Below are 13,742 nucleotides of genomic sequence, written 5' to 3' on the forward strand. Positions count from 1 at the left end.
AACAGCTGCTCCCTCAACCACTAATGCCTCTCCCCCCTTGACAAGTAATGTCTCCCACAAAATGGTGGGCAGGAGGCATAGAAAATCGCCATTATCCAGCGTGACACAGCAGAGGGAAAATGATCTACAAGTGATTAACCTGTCTGCGTCCCTGCTATCCAGGGAACAAATAAGTGTTTTGAAAAGGGGTTTAACATTTTCACCTACCTGTCATTTCGATCTCTATAAAACTATCCTGGATGTCAACAGACTTGCACGCAACTTCACATTAAGACGGCACTTCCGGAATGTTCTCCCCTAGAATGCCGTCGACGATGACATGGGCAATAGTCTCTTGACATTCGGTGATAATGGAATATCTTCCAATGTAGGTACTGTACCTTTCAATATACCAACGGAATGCAACAATATGAGTTTTGTTGAAATGATACAGGTTTGTAATTTACAGGAGCTACATACAATACGTGAGGACCTTGAATTGACAAATTCTTCACCGTGTTTTAATACCATAAACCGGGATTTTTATCGGGTCCAATCAAGGTCCCCCGTATTGGATCGGTATCAGGAACTGGTTGAAAGGGAATTGGTCTTGCTGGATAATAAAGTCAAGTCCAGAGACAAGCGCCCCATCATAGTAATATGACTAAGCGGGAGTTTCAGGCATTACAGGAGTTGAAAGACAGAGATGATATAATTATTAAGCAGGCCGATAAGGGGGGAGCGGTAGTTATACTGGATAGTGGAATTTATAAATCACAGATTGAAACCATGCTTAGTGACACAGATGTGTATGCTGTGCTGAGAGATAACCCGCTCCCCACCTTTCAGAAGAAAATGATGGAATTATTGTTCTTAGGTCAGAAATCTGGTTTCCTTGGCAAAATGGAAACGGATTATATTTATATTGATCATCCGATCATCTCTGTCTTGCATGCACTCCCCAAAACGTATAAACATGTTTTTCCTCCTCCATTTAGACCAATAGTAGCAGAAATTGATTCGTTCTCAGAAAGATTGTCGCAATGGGTGGACTCGCTCCTCCAACCCTTAGTTCCACACATACCAGGGTTCCTTAGGGATACTAGATCAGTCTTACAGGCCTTTAATGCAATTGAATGGTCTGAACAGTATACATGGATTACAGCGGACGTAGTCTCATTATATACGAATATACTGCACGAGTTAGCGCTCAAATCCCTTTCATGGTTTCTGGAGACATACAGTGATTTCACCAAAGTATTGCAGGAATATCTAATTGTGGTGGTGGAATTCCTCCTCAGGCGCAATTTCTTCATGTTTAATGACAGATTTTATTTACAGGTATCTGGGGTGTCGATGGGGGCTCAGTTCTCTCCCTTCATAGCCAATATTTTTATAGCATGGTGGGAGAGGGGCTTCCTCCTCATCAACACCCATCCATTTTGGGATTGTATAAGGTGGTATGGTCGCTGACCTGTTATTTATTTGGTCTGGGGATGTGGCGGCCATACCACCTTTCGCCCAATACCTCAAGTCACCCACCACATACCCTACATAATATACCCAAGGGGGAGATGATCCGTGCTAGATGGAACTGCACAGATGTAGACTCCTTTGTATCAGAAGCAGGGGACATTATAAGTTGATTGGTACAGAGGGCATATTCTCGAAAGCATATTATTAGTTGCATGCAACAGACACTAGATATGAATAGAAATCTGTTGGTTCATCCCAAAGTAAAACAGAGATCTATTGAGCCACAAGTGTCGTCAGATAAGACTCCTCAGAGTACCTTTGTGACACAATTTAGTGCGGAATATTCAGAAGTTTGTAATATCTTTAGAAAGCACCTTCCAATTTTGGCATATGATAAGCAATGGGCAACAATAGCAGCGGAGGTATAAGGTGTGCGGCCCATAGAGCTCCCACAGCGGCGACGTATGTTAGCCCCAGTCTTTATCAGGACAATAAAATATCGCAGCCAAATTGGTTAATAACGAAAGGTAGCTCTAGATGTGGACATGGTAAATGTATGTGCTGCGATCATATTGTGGTATCTAAATCATTTAGGTCTGCTGCAAATGGTAAAGACTTCATTATAAGGGCATACCTTTATTGTAACACAACATAGATTTAATTACATGTAGGATCTGTAACTTACAGTATGTTGGCTGCACCACCAATGCGATCAAGGTGAGAATACGCAAGCACATCTCGAACGTGCCACACTACGGGAGCCGCAATGTGTCTGCGGCCAGCTTACACTTTGCGGTAGCCCATGGTGGAGACACGTCCGGTATGCAAGTACAAGGGATTGAGAGGGTTAAAACACCAATCAGAGGAGGTGACCATAGGAGAAACCTTCTCAATAGGGAGTCCTTCTGGATTTTTCAGTTGAGCAACCGTCAGCCTGAGGGGCTCAATAATAGATTGGATCTGATATTACAGCAATAATGCGATGTGATACAGTGATATATATTCTCCACTTTAGATGTTCTTTTGTGTCGAACATTGATATCTTTCTGATCAAATGGATTGTATAACTTTTTAATTGAAGATTTGATGCATGTGAATGGCAACGTTTCTTTTGGGTCACGTGATAGCCCAATTAGGACCCACTATATATGCTGCATTTAGTTGTGTCTTCAGTATGTCATGAGTAAGGGCTTACATACCTGATAGCCCGAAATGTGTAGACAAAGACTGGTTGTACTGGATGTATATATATATACACTGCTCAAAAAAATAAAGGGAACACTTAAACAACACAATGTAACTCCAAGTCAATCACACTTCTGTGAAATCAAACTGTCCACTTAGGAAGCAACACTGAGTGACAATCAATTTCACATGCTGTTGTGAAAATGGGATAGATAACAGGTGGAAATTATAAGCAATTAGCAAGACACCCCCAATAAAGAAGTGGTTCTGCAGGTGGTGATCACAGACCACTTCTCAGTTCCTATGCTTCCTGGCTAATGTTTTGGTCACTTTTGAATGCTGCCGCTGCTTTCACTCTAGTGGTAGCATGAGACGGAGTCTACAACCCACACAAGTGGCTCAGGTAGTGCAGCTTATCCAGGATGGCACATCAATGCGAGCTGTGGCAAGAAGGTTTGCTGTGTCTGTCAGCGTAGTGTCCAGAGCATGGAGGCGCTACCAGGAGAAAGGCCAGTACATCAGAAGACGTGAAGGAGGCCATAGGAGGGCAACAACCCAGCAGCAGGACCGCTACCTCCGCCTTTGTGCAAGGAGGAACAGGAGGAGCACTGCCAGAGCCCTGCAAAATGACCTCCAGCAGGCCACAAATGTGCATGTGTCGGCTCAAATGGTCAGAAACAGACTCCATGAGGGTGATATGAGGGCCCGACGTCCACAGGTGGGGGTTGTGCTTACAGCCCAACACCGTGCAGGACGTTTGGCATTTGCCAGAGAACACCAAGATTGGCAAATTCGCTATTGGCGCCCTGTGCTCTTCACAGATGAAAGCAGGTTCACACTGAGCACATGTGACAGACATGACAGAGTCTGGAGACGCCGTGGAGAACGTTCCGCTGCCTGAAACATCCTCCAGCATGACCGGTTTGGCATTGGGTCAGTAATGGTGTGGGGTGGCATTTCTTTGGAGGGCCGCACAGCCCTCCATGTGCTCGCCAGAGGTAGCCTGACTGCCATTAGGTACCGAGATGAGATCCTCAGACCCCTTGTGAGACCATATGCTGGTGCAGTTGGCCCTGGTTTCCTCCTAATGCAAGACAATGCTAGACCTCATGTGGCTGGAGTGTATCAGCAGTTCCTGCAAGATGAAGGCATTGATGCTGTGGACTGGCCCGCCCGTTCCCCAGACCTGAATCCAATTGAGCACATCTGGGACATCATGTCTCGCTCTATCTACCAACGTCACGTTGCACCACAGACTGTCCAGGAGTTGGCAGATGCTTTAGTCCAGGTCTGGGAGGAGATCCCTCAGGAGACCGTCCGCCACCTCATCAGGAGCATGCACAGGCGTTGTAGGGAGGTCATCCAGGCACGTGGAGGCCACACACACTACTGAGCCTCATTTTGACTTGTTTTAAGGGCATTACATCAAAGTTGGATCAGCCTGTAGTGTGTTTTTCCACTTTAATTTTGAGTGTGACTCCAAATCCAGACCTCCATGGGTTGAAAAATTTGATTTCCATTTTTAAATTTTGTGTGATTTTGTTGTCAGCACATTCAACTATGTAAAGAACAAAGTATTTCAGAAGAATATTTAATTATATATTTTTTTTATTTCACTTTTCTTTTTTTTAATAAAATAAATACACATTCAACGCATCAATAACATAATACAACACAATCCGTATTACCACTATAATAAATATTATCCTTATTATTTATCACCCAAATACCCCATGGAAAGAAGGAGAGAGAGAGGAACTGGGGAGAAAAAATAAAAATAAATAAAAATTTCCTTGACCTAATATGGCCATTTATTCCATATCTCATCGAGTCCTACTGGATTTTTAGTATAGCACTCAGAAACCCGTTGAGTTTTAATAAGATTAGCCACTGCTTCACGCCACTGTCCCACTGTGGGCGGGTCTTCCTTTATCCATTTCCTAAGTATAAGGAGTCTAGCTTGAAACAGTACTTTACCCAAAACCAATCGTAGTTTCTTCTTTAATTTCAGATGTTCAGTTGCTCCCAATATACAAACTACTGGGTCTTCAAACACCTGAACATCCAGGAATACAAATACAGTCTCTGCTATCCCCTTTTAATATCTGAAAAGTCTGGGGCATCTCCAAAAACAGTGTGTTAAATCTGCGTTCCCCCCACTACATTTTGGACAATTATCTAAAGCTCTCACACCCATTTTCTTAAGCATCTTAGGAGATCGATGTAATCTATGTATTATAAAAAACTGTGATATTTTATGTGAACCCCTGTTCACGTAACTTCTAAGGGCATCCTTCCATTTCTCGTCGGAAAAGAAAGGCTGAAGTTCTTTCTCCCATTTTTTATTAGCAAGTATTGTAATCCGTTCTTTCTTACCTTCCATCAATATCCCGTATCTTTTTTTTGTTATACCTCTTTTTTCTCCTCCGTTAGTGAATTTATATATTCTATCTGATTGTTCTTTTTTATATTTATCTACTTTTACCGCTGTCCTCAAAGCGTTCGTGAGCTGGAGTTATTTGTAAATTTTCTTTTTGGGGGATCCCAAACTCCCTAGCAAGTGTATTAAAGTCCTTCAATTTATCGTCTTCAAATATTTGGGCTAGATATTTTATCCCCTTTTTTTCCCAATCGATATAACTCCTAATCGTTTGCAGTTCCTTTAGATTTAAATTTTTCCAAATAGGTGTATAGTGGAGGAAACCTTTAATACCCAATATTTTTTTTATCTGCCCCCATATGTGATCCATTAAATTCATTACTCTATTTCCTGTAATATTTTTCCCTAATGTGCCCGATTCCAATATCTCTAAGTGATTAAATTCCCATCTCCATCCCGTTTTATTTAATTCCTGTCTTCCCAATACACCGTTCAAACTATCTCTTATCTGACTATATTGTGTTCTCAAATAATACAAAAACCAGTTAGGAACCGCCAAACCACCCTCTCTTACTGGGAACTGAAGCACTTCTTTTTTTATCCTAGGAATAGCACCTTTCCAAATAAATTCCCCCATTAGACGATCCAATAATCTAAATATCTTCTGCAGCAATCTTATTGGGGCATTTTGTAAAACATAAAGTAACTTTGGGAAAAAAATCATTTTTATTAAATTTACCCGACCTTGGATAGAGAGTGGTAATCTTTTCCAAATATGTATTTTAGTTCTGAGTTGTTTTATTACGGGAAGTACGTTTAGTTTTTCATAGTCTTCTATATTACCGGAGATTTGTATGCCCAAATATTTAAAACTCTCGTGTTTCTCAAGCACATGCACCCTTGAGTCCTTCTGTGATTGACCATCTCCCAATAACATCATATGGGATTTCCCCCAATTAATGTTTAATCCAGAGAAAGAGCCAAACTTATCTATTTTATCTATTACTCTGCTAAACTGATTCCCTGTGTTGTGCATAAAATAATAAAATATCATCGGCATACATTAATAGTTTTTCATCTCCTTCTGCATATTGAAAACCTTTGAACTCCCTATCATTTCTTATTATACTTGCGAGGGGCTCGATTGCTATAGCAAATAGTAATGGGGAGAGAGGGCATCCCTGCCTAGTGCCCCGGTGAAGGGCAAGAGGCAGGGACAAGCTCCCATCCACCATCACTCTAGCCCTTGGATTAGAATATACAAGCTGAATCCATCTTATAAACCCCTCGCCTATACCAATCCTTTTTAAGGCTGCCCATAAATACTCCCATTCGATACAATCAAATGCCTTTTGAGCATCCAAAGAAAGTATTGCTTTGTCACCTGTTTCTGTTCTATTAGCCTCAATATTAAGATACAACCTTTCTATATTTGAATATATAGTTCTACCAGGTATAAAACCAGTCTGATCTTCGTGGATTATACTTTTAATCACTTTGGAGAGCCTTCCTGCCAAAACCTTTGCCAAAATTTTAACGTCCGTGTTTAACAAGGATACTGGTCTGTATGATCCAGGATCTAGTTGTTCTTTACCCTTTTTTGGAATTAATGTAATGATTGCCTCTATCCCCTATCTTTTGTGCCTCATTCAATGTTATTTTTAATTCTGGTGTTAAAACCTGGGAAAAGACCTTATATATTTCAAAGGGGAGGCCATCACACCCTGGTGTTTTTGCAGGGTTTACCTTACCCAGAACCTCGTTAATTTCTACGGCTGTTATTTCTCTATCCAAATATTCCTTTTGAGCCTGGGATATCTTTCTCCAGACAATCTGGTCTAGGTATGAGTCCAACTCTATTCTTGAATGTCGTACCCTAGTTTTGTAAAGTTCCTGAAAATACTCCATGAAAACCTTTTTGACTCCTTCCGGTGAACTAATTATTTTATCCTTATTATCTCTAATTGCCCCTAGCCAGGACTTACCTCTTTGATTTTTTACAATACTTGCCAAAATTTTTCAAACTTTTTCTCCCTCTGAAGCCAACCAAAACCCTTGGAAGAACAGTTCTTTCCTACTTTTCTCTAGCTGATATATTTTTAGATTTTCTTGTTCCTCCTCCCATTCCTTCCTATTATATTCAGTGGGATTCATCATACATGCCATTCTTACTTCTTCTAATTTCTTTTCCAATAGATCCCCTCTTTCCTTATTGCTTTTTTTTCCCAATAATTCACCTTTTTAAACAAAAGTCCTCTCAAAAATGCTTTGGCAATGTCCCAGACTATCAATCTGTTGGCAGAATTGTTATTCTCCTGGAAAAATATTTTTAATTCATCCATTATGCTCTCTGTATCTGAGATCAATGACAGCCAATAGGCATTGAACTTGAACAATGGGAGGTTGTCCTTTCTATTCAAATCCAGTTCCATTACCACTGCTCTATGATCCGATAGGACCATAGGTGCATACTTTATCTTAATCCTGTTTTGAGACATTCGATTTTTATTTCCCAAGACCATATCTATTCTTGACCAGGTTTGATGGGTTTTGGAATAGCAAGAATACATGATTTCCTCCGGGTTCTGACAGCGCCACACATCTATCCAGTTGAATTCCTAGGCCAATTTAAACAAATCCACATTTTGTGTTCTTCCCCCTCTGCTAGAGAACCTATTCCTGAGTGGATCCATTACAGCGTTATAGTCTCCTATCGCTATCATTATACATTCTTGTCTATTCAGCATAATATGTATATTTTTAACCGCGCAAATAAAGTACCGTTGAACCTTTGTGAGACTGAGCTGGATGTTCGCTTTCTGTTTGGATTTCAAGTTATCCGCATCCAAGTGCGGTTTATCTTCCGTGCTCATAGCAGAGAAGGGGCAGGTGAGAGCCGTGTCATTAACCTGTTTTTCTGTAGTCTATGGTGTCGCACTGCCACATGCTGATACACAACTTGGATGGATTTTTGGCGACTGTCACAGTATGTCGCATGTTGCTGTGCAACACCATTGACTATCATTACAGGCGCAGTGTAGCCCTAGCCTTAATAATGTGAAATCAAAAGAATTCAATATCTCGCTCCCATAGTTGGAAGTTTCACGACTCTATTTCCCCATTCTGTTAACAGCCTCCTACAATACACTTTACTCACACAATCAGCCACCGCTCCTCAGAAAGCTGAGACTTCTAGAAAGGTGGAGCGTCTACCACATATCTCGCATAGGGAGAGTTAACTCTCTAAAAATGTCTTTCTTGCCCAAATTATTATACTATTTTAGAGCTCTGCCGATCGCAGTTCCAACATATTTCCTGAAAACCGTACAACTGACGTCTCTTGGATTTGTTTGAAATAATTATATTCCACTTTATATAGACATAAACTCAGAGGAGGTCTCAGGTACTGAATTATCAAAAATCCCACCAAGCAGCTCAGATAGCTCAGTTAGCCTCCTTATCTCCATCAGAGATGCCCCTTGTTGGAGACTGCTCCCCTGTCCATTGACTCTGTTCTGTGGACCTGCCTCTCCACCCACTATTACTAATCCCATCCTTAACTCCTTAGGCCTCTTTCACACTTGCGTTGTCCGGATCCGGCGTGTACTCCACTTGCCGGAATTACACGCCGGATCCGGAAAAACGCAAGTGTACTGAAAGCATTTGAAGACGGAACCGTCTTCCAAATGCTTTCAGTGTTACTATGGCACCCAGGACGCTATTAAAGTCCTGGCTGCCATAGTAGGAGCGGGGAGCGGGGGAGCGGTATACTTACAGTCCGTGCGGCTCCCGGGGCGCTCCAGAATGACGTCAGAGCGCCCCATGCGCATGGATGACGTGATCCATGTGATCACATGATCCATGCGCTTGGGGCGCCCTGACGTCACTCTGGAGCGCCCGGGGAGCCGCACGGACGGTAAGTACACTGCTCCCCCGCTCCCCGCTACACTTTACCATGGCTGCCAGGACTTTAGCGTCCCGGCAGCCATGGTAACCACTCTGAAAAAGCTAAATGTCGGCTCCGGCAATGCGCCGAAACGACGTTTAGCTTAAGGCCGGATCCGGATCAATGCCTTTCAATGGGCATTAATTCCGGATCCGGCCTTGCGGCAAGTGTTCCGGATTTTTGGCCGGAGCAAAAAGCGCAGCATGCTGCGGTATTTTCTCCGGCCAAAAAACGTTCCGTTCCGGAACTGAAGACATCCTGATGCATCCTGAACGGATTTCTCTCCATTCAGAATGCATTAGGATAATCCTGATCAGGATTCTTCCGGCATAGAGCCCCGACGACGGAACTCTATGCCGGAAGACAAGAACGCAAGTGTGAAAGAGCCCTTAATGACTGGAACATTTTCCATTTTTTTTATTTTTGTTTTTCATTCCCTGTCTTCCCAAAGCCATAACTTTTTTATTTTTCCATTCACATAGCCGTATGAGGGCGTGTTTTTTGCGGAACAAGTTGTACTTTCTAATTGAACCATGTAGTGGGAAACTTTTTTATTTTTATGTTTATGGAGCCGTGTGAGGGCTTATTTTTTACAGGGTGATATGTGCTTTTCATTGATACCATGTTGGGGTGTGTATGTCTTTTTGATCACTTTATATAAAAAAAAAACTGTGAATTGTGACTTTTTTCCGTTTTGCTGCTTGCCATATGGAATAAATATTTTTATATTTTAATATTACAATATTTTTCCATGAGGCGATACCCATGATGTACTTTTATTTTAATTTTGGGGAAAGGGAAGGGGGGTTATTTGAAATTTTCGATTTTCTTTTTTCCTTTTCTTATACATTTTAACCTTTTTACTTTTTTTAACACATTTTTTATAGTTCCCCTAGGAAACTACAGCACGCCATCATTAGATTGATTTTCTCATAGACTCCAAAACATTAGCAGGCACCCGGCAGCTATGGTGCTCGCTGCTTGGGTCAGTGGGCCCCATAATTAAAGTCTCAAACAACTAATCATATATACGTAAGGCGGACGAAAATGGGTTAAGCATTCTCTCAAAATTTGAGATGCGGTCAAAAGCCCAGCTCAGTTACTTTCTCCTCACCTGTCTCTTCACCTGTCTCTTCTACCACTTACTGTATAAAAAAAAACATTATTTCCCCCAGGACAGGAGACTTCAGACCGCCAAAGGACTCACTAGGATTTATCACTTAAACGGCGTGGCTGCAGTCACCTCCTTACTAAGCAGATATGAGCCACCGTCCACAGAAACCTCATATTACCTTCAACTAAAACATTTCATTGAATCCTTTCTCCCCTCCATCTTTGACTGCTATTGAGGCCTCATGCACACGACCGTTTTTTTTTTCTGTCTCAGTTCCATTTTTTGCGTTCCGTATACGGTCCGTATATGAAACCATTAATTTTAATGGGTCCGCAAAAAAACGGAATGTACTCCATATGCATTCCGTTTCCATATTTCCGTTTTTCCGTTCAAAGATAGAACATGTCCTATTATTGTCCGCATAACGGACAAGGATAGTGCTGTTCTATTAGGGGCCAGATGTTCCGTTCGACAAAAAACAGAATGCACACCGATGTCATCCGTATTTTTTGCGGATCGCAAAATACTGAAAAAGCCATATGGTCGTGTGCAATAGGCCTGAATCTTACTACAGACCAGAGCAGCCGATGTGGATCCTGCTGCTGAAGGAGGGGAGGAGAAAAAGTTTTTTTTTTTTTCTAACTTTCTGTGAAGGGGTAAAGTCCTGGGCATTTTTCTGAGGGAGCACAGCTGGGCATATTACTATGAGGGGGCACAGTCCTGGGCATATTTCTGAAATGGCACAGCTGGGCATATTACTATGAGGGGGCACAGTCCTGGGCATATTTCTGAAATGGCAAAGCTGGGCATATTACTATGAGGGGGCACAGCTGGGCATATTACTATGAGGGGGCACAGCTGGGCATATTACTATGAGGGGGCACAGTCCTGGGCATATTTCTGAAATGGCACAGCTGGGCATATTACTATGAGGGGGCACAGTCCTGGGCATATTTCTGAAATGGCAAAGCTGGGCATATTACTATGAGGGGGCACAGCTGGGCATATTACTATGAGGGGGCACAGCTGGGCATATTACTATGAGGGGGCACAGTCCTGGCCATATTACTATGAGGGGGCACAGCTGGGCATATTTCTGAGAGGGCACATAACTGGGCATAATCTGTGAAGGGGGCACACTGCTCACATAAATACTGTGGGGTGAGGGAGGGGAATAATTACTATGTGGGGGCAATTACGGGATTTGGTGGGATTAGGAGTTTAGTTATGTTTTGGGCGGAGTTAGAGGCGTGGCCACATAGTGTCCCTCTTCCTTCTTTTCACAAGTTGGGAGGTATGAGGTTTGTTATGACCTCCCCCTCCCTGTGCAACTTTGTGGGAACTCAGGCACGAGCACATATTCATGAAACACAATTAGTGTCTAGCAGAGTGTTTCAGGAGACAGCACAAGTTCCCCTCGAGTCTCTCTGACAGCGCGGCGCAGGAACACGGCAGGCAGGAAACTTTGAGACATAGCCGCGCTTTCATTTCTGACTGATGGGACTCCTCCTGACCGCCGTCACTGCTCCACTTTCCTCCAGTGCAGCATTGACCCCCATCTCACTACACTGTGTACGCATGCGCAGTGCAGACTTCAGAGTTCGGTGCACAGGTTTTACTGGCTGTGTTTTTTTTCTGCTGGATGCTACTGGCGGCAGAAGAAAACACCCGGGTTTTGCAGACTGTAAATTTACGGACAGTTGGCAACAGTGATGGCCAGTTCGCCGTGTTCGCCCGCGAACACATGCGGGCTGCCATCTTAAATCACAAGTCCCGCGATGCACAGGTAAGTCCTTACCTGTGCCTGCGCTGCGAGCCAGTCTAAAACAAATGCGGTCACCGGGAGCAGGCAGTTCCAAGAATAGCCGCCGGGGGCCTTCCTCGGGCTAGTTCCCGAAACTGCCTGCTCCCGGTGACCGCATTTGTTTTAGACGTGCTCGCGGCGCAGGCACAGGTAAGGACTTACCTGTGTATCGCCGGACTTGTGATTTAAGATGGCAGCCCACATGTGTTCGCGGGCGAACACGGTGAACTGGCCATCACTGGTTGGCAACCCTGGATAGGTGAAGGCATTTTTTTCTTAAAAGCGAAGCATGGTGACCGGTCTAATCACAAATGGCAACAATAAAGTCTTGTCGCCATTTATGATCCTAAGTCGCACTGGCGAACATTGTGGTCGTCATCTGGAGCACTGTCATGTCTGAGAAGAGCAGCGCAATCATAGGACTGACCTCATCAGAACCTGCATTGTGCCTCCACATGGAGGAGGTGTCATATGTCCTGAGAGACATCTGGAGGGACAGGAAGGACACATCTGCTTCTATGGGGCGGATTATAGGTCTGAGCGACTCCTAGGTTATACAGAGCTGTAATATGTACATGAGCCCTTACCGCCATAGAGCGCTCATCTCTGCCTGTGCTACATTACAGCTGTATGGCGGTATTATTACTGATGACCCTGGCTGTAATTTACTCAGAATGGAGACGATTACTGCTCGTTATCAATAAGTAATAATCAATACCAGAAGAATCCAGAGACACCCTGAATGTAGTGTAATGTCTACTAATAATCCATCCCCCAAATAACTGACTGAGCGAGGGCAGAGCCACAGGTGTCCTGTAGTAATGTGAGGAGGAGAGCGTGGGCCACAGGGGCCACAATAGATGGTGGAGGCCACAGACTGAGGGCCACAATAGATGGTGGAGGAAGGAGATTGGGGGCCACATTAGATGGTGGAGGAAAAAGAATGGGGGTCACAATAGATGGTGGAGGAAGGAGAATGGAGGCCACAGGGATCACAATAAATGTGGAGGAAGGAGAATGGAGGCCACAGGGGCCACAGACTAAGGGCCACAATAGATGGAGGAAGGAGAGCTCTCAGCAGCTGATGACGCTGACACAAGTTCCTCCAGCTTTATGACTCTTGTACATTCATGTGCTGCCATCATCACTGATTTATGACATGCCATAAAGTGAGGACATTCCTCAGGGGTTCTGGATTTCTAGGACATGGACATATCATATAGCTGCCGCCATTCCTGACATCCACTACACACAAGAGGCGGCTTCTAGTGATGACATTTATAGATTTTACTAACAGCCGGGGACATTTTCTCTCCACAGTCACAATCTACAGATTTTATACTAACGCTCTGTGGACGCCTCACCCACATCTCATCTTCTTATTCTTACAGATTGGCTGATAATGGTCTACCAGACACTTCCTGCATCCAGTTGGCATCTGGAATAAGGAATAACCAGTCCCTGAAGATACTTGACCTGTCTGGTAACCGTCTGTCTGGTCCTCACTTCCGTGACTTGATGGAGGCTCTGTCCAGTCCGGCCTGTAGGATAGAGACATTACTGTGAGTATAAGAGATGTGTACAGGACTGAGACATGTGGGGCACACGTTATACATGGATTTTATTCTATTTTATGCTCCGCACCATTGTTATGTCTATGAGATAAACTGCTGACTAGGGTTGTCACGATATCAAAAGGAGGAGGACGTAGCCAACACTGGTTTTTGGTTTTATTATTATTATTATCTTTTCTTTTGTTAAAATTAGGGTACACCCCAAAACATTGGGAAATATAACCTGTGATAACCCCCTCCAGCCGTTCTAAACAAAAGTTCAGACAATACACTGGCTGCAGGGC

The 13,742-nt window shown here is 43.4% G+C and overlaps 2 protein-coding genes across 2 annotated transcripts in view; one reads left to right on the top strand and one right to left on the bottom strand.

The window, feature by feature from the left end:
* The window catches only part of LOC120981622 (NACHT, LRR and PYD domains-containing protein 3-like), a 3,400,916-nt gene that overhangs the window by 919,424 nt on the left and 2,467,750 nt on the right, over positions 1-13,742 (top strand). Inside the window, exon 7 of the mRNA XM_040411191.1 lies at positions 13,276-13,446. Within this exon, the coding sequence (XP_040267125.1) occupies positions 13,276-13,446 (171 nt within the window). The remainder of the gene's footprint in view (positions 1-13,275; positions 13,447-13,742) is intronic.
* The window catches only part of LOC120981623 (NACHT, LRR and PYD domains-containing protein 12-like), an 840,242-nt gene that overhangs the window by 444,325 nt on the left and 382,175 nt on the right, over positions 1-13,742 (bottom strand). The gene's annotated exons all lie outside the window — the stretch shown is intronic.

This window comes from Bufo bufo, chromosome 11 (genome assembly GCF_905171765.1).
Source record: "Bufo bufo chromosome 11, aBufBuf1.1, whole genome shotgun sequence".
NCBI lineage: Eukaryota > Metazoa > Chordata > Amphibia > Anura > Bufonidae > Bufo > Bufo bufo.